This window comes from Dama dama, chromosome 2 (genome assembly GCF_033118175.1).
Source record: "Dama dama isolate Ldn47 chromosome 2, ASM3311817v1, whole genome shotgun sequence".
In the NCBI taxonomy this organism is placed as follows: Eukaryota; Metazoa; Chordata; class Mammalia; order Artiodactyla; family Cervidae; genus Dama; species Dama dama.
Window position 1 is genome coordinate 23,106,684 of NC_083682.1, and position 7,270 is coordinate 23,113,953.

A 7,270-nucleotide genomic window follows, 5' to 3' on the forward strand; every position below is an offset into this window, starting at 1 on the left:
TGGGACAAAGGATGCTGAGGTACATTTTTTCAAACATATTAATATTTGAGCCTGTATCTTGGAATGATAACTTTAAACAGTTTTTAAATAAATACTGGAAAAAAAGAAATACAGCTGCCTGTGTTCTTAGATGATATGATTATCTCTGTAGACAGTCCCTCAAAATTGACAGCAAGAACTACCAAACAAACAAATGAACTCAGTGGTAAAGAATCCGCCTGCTATGCAGGTGATGTGGGTTTGCTTCCTGGATGGGGAAACTCCTCTGGAGAAGGAAATGGCAACCCTCGCCAGTACTCTTGCCTGGGAAATCCCATGAACAGAGGAGCCTGGTGGGGTACAGTGCATGGGGTCACAAAAGAATTGGACATGACTTATCAACTAAACAACAATAATGCAGCAACTAAGACCTAGAGCAACCAAATAAACAAAATCAAGAAATAAAAAAAGGAACTGATTCTAAAGTTTATATAGAAAGGCAAAAGACCCAGAATGTCAAATACAGTACTGAAGGAGAAGAGAGTTACAGGAGAGAGACTGTCCAACTTTAAGATTCTATGTGTGTGTGCATGTTAATTCAATTCAGCTGTGTCAGACTCTTTGCGACCCTATGGACCGAGGACCACCAAGCCCCTCTGTACATGGAATTTTCCAGGCAAGAATACTGGAGTGGGTTGCCATGCCATTCTACAGGGGATCTTCCCCACCCAGGGAATGAACCTGCGTCTGTTATGTCTCCTGCATCGGCAGTCGAGTTCTTTATCACTAGCGCCACCTGGGAAGCCCAAGACTCCCTATAAAACTATAGACAACAAGTCAGTGTGGTGTTGAAGGAAAAGACAGTGGATTAAAAGAGAGAATCTAGAAGTAGACCTACATAATATAGTTAACTGATCTTTGACAAAAGAGCAAAAGCAATCAATGGAGAAATGATAGTCTTCATAACAATTGGTGCTAGAAAGACCAGATGTCCCTATGCAAAAACATGAATTTAGACTAGACTTTACATCTTTAAAAAAAAAATAAGAATCTAGAACCCCACCTTAGATCTGCTGAGTTAGATTCTGCCTTCCCATTTCCTTTCTGGCACTTGTAGATTTAATTTTCTTTTTATTACAGAGTTACATTTAAAAATATATTAGCCAATGATTCTGGATGTTTGCAGTAGCTTAGCTCAGTGTGATATAATACTGCAAATTAAAATCCTATTTAGTTAATAAATATTTACATTTTATGCACCTTTATGATAGTATCAGTTCAGTTCAGTTGCTCAGTCGTGTCCAACTCTTTGTGATCCCATGAATCGAGGCACACCAGGCCTCCCTGTCCATCACCAACTCCCAGAGATTACTCAAACTCATGTCCATCGAGTTGGTGATGCCATCCATCCATCTCATCCTCATCCATCTCACCCTTCTCCTCCTGTCCCCAATCCCTCCCAGCATCAGGGTCTTTTCCAATGAGTCAGTTCTTCGCATGAGGTGACCAAAGTATTGGAGTTTCAGCTTCAGCATCAGTCCTTCCAATGAACACCCGGGACTGATCTCCTTTAGGGTGGACTGGTTGGATCTCCTTGCAGTCCAAGGGACTCTCAAGAATCTTCTCCAACACCACAGTTCAAAAGCATCAATTCTTTGGCGCTCAGCTTTCTTCACAGTCCAACTCTCACATCCATACATGACCACTGGAAAAACCATAGCCTTGACTAGATGGACCTTTGTTGGCAAAGTAATGCCTCTTTTTTTAAATATGCTATCTAGGTTGGTCATAACTTTCCTTCCAAGGAGTAAGCATCTTTTAATTTCATGGCTGCAGTCACCATCTGCAGTGATTTTGGAGCCCCCAAAAATAGTCAGCCACTATTTCCACTGTTTCCCCATCTATTTCCCATGAAGCGATTGGACCAGATGCCATGATCTTAGTTTTCTGAATGTTGAGCGTTAAGCCAACTTTTTCACTCTCTTCTTTCACTAGTATGAAACTTAATCTACTGCTGACTTTGTTAAGTTAGAACATATTGGGCTTGAGTTAAAAAAAGGAACCAGGAATTAGCAAAAGATACAGCTCAGTGAAAAGGATAACTGTTTGACACATTTTGTTATAACTAAATCAGGCTACTGTGACCATTATATAGATAGAAGAAAGGAGGGTAATGAATTAGTTTTGCAATGTTAGGAATAAGCTGAGTATCTCTACAGTCATTTCTCTGCCTGTATTTACACTGGTTGTATTAAAGATGAAAGAATGACCTTTAACTTTAGCTTAGCACTTTGCCATAAACTTTCTTGTAATGTGACTTCATGTAATATAAACTTGGAGGGAGTGTTTCTGTTTCCTGCATAACGTAAATAAGACTTCTAACATTTTCATAGAAAACACATGTTTTAATGAATCTCTAAGGTCCTAATCAAGACTAAGCCCAAAAATGTCTATCTTGTGGGACACATTTCAAGTTTGTCCTTAGTAATTTTTGGTACTCTTGTTATTTCTAAGGATCTGGTAATAATAGTTGGGACTCATTTTAGTAATGATTGGGTTTTCAAATGTCCTATGTATAATCCATATGAAAGATTTTACAAATGTTTTTCTTGTGTCTCTGCCCTCTTTATTCTTTCTCATTGAGTTCCCCTGACTCCATGACTTTAACCTCTGTGGAAATGGTCCCCAGATCTTTTTTTTATCAGATTCTTGTCTTCCTCTTGAGCATTATTTAGCCTTATTTGGGTTGTATACTTCTTTTTAGTTGCTCAGTTGTGTCCAACTCTTTGTGACCCCATGGACTATGAAACCCACCAGGCTTCTCTGTTCATGGGATTTTTCAGGCAAAAATACTGCAGTGGGTTCCCATACTTCTACTTGCTTGTCCAGCTGGAAACTGAAGATCAGCATGTTCACAACTGAATGCATAATGTTTATGAACATTCCTATTCTTTCTGAATTTTCTGTTTGTAGTAACATCATAGTTAACCTGGCACCTAGGCTAATATCTTTGGGATTTTTGTCTATTTCTATCCCATTTGTGAGAAGCTCTACCGACTTTCCTTTCAGTATCTCTTTTTTTTTTAAATTTTATTTTTTTTTCATTTATTTTTATTAGTTGGAGGCTAATTACTTCACAACATTGCAGTGGGTTTTGTCATACATTGACATGAATCAGCCATGGAGTTACATGTATTCCTCATCCCGATCCTCCCTCCCACCTCCCTCTCCACCCGATCCCTCTGGGTCTTCCCAGGGCACCAGGCCTGAGCACTTGTCTCATGCATCCCACCTGGGCTGGTGATCTGTTTCACTATAGATAATATACATGCTGTTCTCTTGAAACATCCCACCCTCGCCTTCTCCCACAGAGTCCAAAAGTCTGTTCTGTACATCTGTGTCTCTTTTTCTGTTTTGCATATAGGGTTATCATTACCATCTTTCTATATTCCATATATATGTGTTAGTATGCTGTAATGTTCTTTATCTTTCTGGCTTACTTCACTCTGTATAATGGGCTCCAGTTTCATCCATCTTATTAGAACTGATTCAAATGAATTCTTTTTAATGGCTGAGTAATATTCCATGGTGTATATGTACCACAGCTTCCTTATCCATTCATCTGCTGATGGGCATCTAGGTTGCTTCCATGTCCTGGCTATTATAAACAGTGCTGCGATTAAAGTATCTCTTGCATGTGTTTGTTTCTTGGAATTATTCACAGTAGCACAGTTAATTCAGGGCATTTTTATCATTCATTGACCATTTTCATTGCCTCTTGTGAGTCAGCTTGTCTCCAGTCTCTCTTATGCCAGGCCATTCTACCAGCTGTTGCCATATTAATCTTTCTAAGCTTGCACTTAGATGATTTCAATGCCATGTCAAAAAAAGAAATAAAAATCTCGAATGGTTCCTAATGGCTTCCGATAGTGAGCTGACCTTGATTTTGGCATTTGAAAGCTTCTTCTATTGACCTAAATCTGCCTTTTGATCTGTGCTGTCAGGGAGAGACATTGAGACATTTCTGAGAATTTGTAGAAATCCTCTTTGTGACATTCAGGGAAGATGGAAATTACATTATTTTCTCTGAATTCAGCAGCTTTGATCTGAAGTGCTCTTAGATGAGATCTAAGAGTTTAGCAGTGATCTTACATGCCTTACTGATGTCTTTCCTGTCTTACACTCAGGTCTGCCAAGAAAAACACCAGCACTACATAAGCCTTTGCCTACAGGGTAAGAATTTTGCTGTAGTGCCCAACATAGGTTCCAAGAAAGATGGGAAAGGGATCCTCATTTCTTTATTCTTTTATTATACAAATACTTATTGGGTGCCTATTATGTGCCAAGTATTGCTCTGAGGTGCTGCAGAAATAACTCTGAAGAAAATAGAAAAAAATATAGCTTAGATTCAAACGTTTGTGAGTACATAAATGTGTGTTTATGTGTGGTGGGAACATGCAGGGAACAAATAAATGTATAGTATTTCATATAGTGATAGATGCTAGAAAGAAACCACGTGGATGGAGGGGAGATTCTGCTTTTCTATTTGGGGATGTGTCCTGTTTTGTAAGAAACTAAAAGGTCTGTAAAATGGTATACTTCCAAAAAGTCAGTGTTGTTATCATGAACTAGGCTGAATATGCAAAGTACGTAATTTCTTTTTGCCTCAAAGTCTGACCTCTGGGGAAAACACTAAGAAAACAGGTCTTTTAATTTTTAATCAGGTTCCTAGGATTTCCCAATTCATAAAAACCCGTGGGTCAAATTAGCAGGTGGCTCCCTGGGCACGAGCAGATGCTATTTACACCCCCTAGTCTGGAGAGGACACTCTTGCAGAGCCGCCATCAGGAATCATGACCTGTAACTCGTGGCATCTCAGAGCCAGAGCTACTGAGGTCTGCTCTGGCTTCATCAGTCTAAAACTCGCTGAAAACAAAACAACAGAAAACTCTGTTTTAGGTTGTTCTCCCTCAAAATTCATCAAAGCCACTTGCCCTTCCATGCAAATAATGGAGAAGAGTTAATTAATAAGGTGAGCTGACCTTGATTTTGTCATTTAGAAGCTTCCAAAACTGATCCATATCTGACTTTGGATCTGACTCTGTGCTGAATTTAGCAAGGAGAGACATTAGGACCTTTCTGAGAGCTTGTAGAAGTCCTTTACCTGACATTCGGGAAGGATGAAAGTGACTTTATTTCTCTGAGCTCAATTAACCCAGCAGGACTGAGGTCCTCATGAGGTGAGTGTTGAATTTTATCTGTCCTGTTACTCGTCTTCCACACCTCATCTGTGGAAGCCTGGGACTCCCTGAAATGACACGTCTTCTCTCTGCTGAGATGACCACTGATCATCGGGTGGGCCTGGTGACTGTCAGAGCAGAAGCGGAGCAGAGAGGCTGTTGTCATGAGGTTCAGGGTCACTGAACCTAATCCCTGTAGAACTTGCTCATTAGTGTTTTTGATACACATCTTTAAAAATTCCCTCAGCCTTTATACAGAAGAGAAAACAAAGGCACAGAGGGGTGGGCTGGGGTTCCTTCTTGCATTCTGGGTCTCTCTCGTTAGAGTGGGGTTGGGTGGAGAGAGCGGGACGCTCATTTTAACGTTACCCTCTGTCCTGTTCTCCAGGTGTGTCCTAGGGAAGAATGGCCCCAGAGAATGACTCTTCAGTGACTGAGTTTATCCTGCTGGGTTTAACACAGAAGCCAGAACTCCAGCTGCCTCTCTTTTTCATTTTCTTGGCAATTTATGTGGTCACTGTGGTGGGCAACGTTGGCTTGATTATTCTTATTGCTCTGAACCCTCACCTGCACACTCCCATGTACTACTTTCTCTTCAACCTTTCCTTCATTGATCTCTGCCACTCCTCTGTCATTACCCCTAAAATGCTGATGAGTTTTGTGAGCCAGAACATCATCTCTTATGCAGAGTGCATGACTCAGCTCTGCTTCTTCTCCTTCTTTGTTATTGATGAGTGCTATATTTTGACGTCAATGGCCTATGACCGCTACGTGGCCATCTGTAAGCCCCTGCTCTACAAGGTCTCCATGTCCCATCAGGTCTGCCTCATGCTGATGGTGGGTGTATACGCGATGGGGCTTGTGGGTGCCGTGGCCCACACTGGGTGCATGCTGCGACTCTCCTTCTGCGATGGAAACATCATCAATCACTACATGTGTGACATTCCTCCTCTCCTCCAGCTCTCCTGCACAAGCACCTCCATCAATGAGCTGGTGGTTTTCATTGTGGTGGGCGTCAATGTCATAGTGCCCAGTGTCACCATCTCCATTTCTTACACCTTGATCCTCTCCAACATCCTCCACATCCGTTCTGCAGAGGGCAGGTCCAAAGCCTTCAGTACCTGCAGCTCCCACATAATCGTGGTTTCTATTTTCTTCGGATCATCTGCATTCATGTATCTCAAGCCTTTTCCTGCTGGGTCTCTGGATGAAGATAAAGTGTCCACAATTTTTTACACCATTGTGGGGCCAATGGTGAATCCTTTCATATACAGTTTGAGGAACAAAGATGTCCAAGTTGCACTGAGTAAGACTTTGAGGAAAAGGGTGTTCTAAGTGAAATTTTTTTGTACTATTTGTTAGTACTATTTGTTACTAGTAGTTAATAGTATTTGTTACCAATAATTAGTACTATTTGTTACTAATAATTGTTACAAACATTACTCTTTCCCTCCCCTGTGGGAGCCAAGGTGGTTCTTTCTCAGATCTTCACTGTGAGAACCTGCTGGGGTGTTCTGGAGGTAAAATCCAAGAAAGTGTGGCCGTTCCCTAAAACTGTGGCTCTTATGGTGTGCTGCAAATCTTTGGGGTTTCAAAGAATCAGATATGATTTAGTGACTGAATAACAATGAATCTTAATATATATTTGATAGAAACATGTTATCTCTGACTCTAATCTAGCATCATAGGATTCATGGTAGACTTTCCCTTTTGTGTATCTGTAAATTCTTTCTTTGATGGTGTTACCTACTTATTTGACTAAACATTGTAAGGAGAAAAGGGGGAAAAATAAACTGTATACAAGCAATGTACACCAGACAGTAAATGTATTTCTCACACTGGTATTGACTTGCAATTCTGAAACTATCACATGTGTACTGGGGTTGAATGAATGATAATAAATTTAGATAATAGAAATTTTGTTATAACCAAATGCCTTTTCCTAACTAATTTGCTTATGACTGGTAATGATGCTGTACACTCTCACAAAGTGTAGGGGTAGGGCATTCCTTGCTTTCCCCTTGTCTTTGACCAGTTATTAAAAACCTGCT

At 40.5% G+C, this 7,270-nt stretch overlaps 1 protein-coding gene across 1 annotated transcript; it reads left to right on the forward strand.

Annotated features, from left to right (window-relative positions):
- The first annotated feature begins 5,615 nt into the window (after positions 1 to 5,615).
- LOC133066635 (olfactory receptor 8B3-like) lies at positions 5,616 to 6,554 on the forward strand. Its single transcript, XM_061157907.1, has one exon. The coding sequence runs from the start codon at positions 5,625 to 5,627 to the stop codon at positions 6,552 to 6,554; it is 930 nt and encodes a 309-aa protein (XP_061013890.1). The 5' UTR covers positions 5,616 to 5,624.
- The last annotated feature ends 716 nt before the right edge of the window (positions 6,555 to 7,270 follow it).

Coding starts and splice junctions, on each gene's coding strand:
- LOC133066635 (XM_061157907.1), top strand. CDS start 5,625: ATGGCCCCAGAGAATGACTCTTCAGTGACTGAGTTTATCCTGCTGGGT.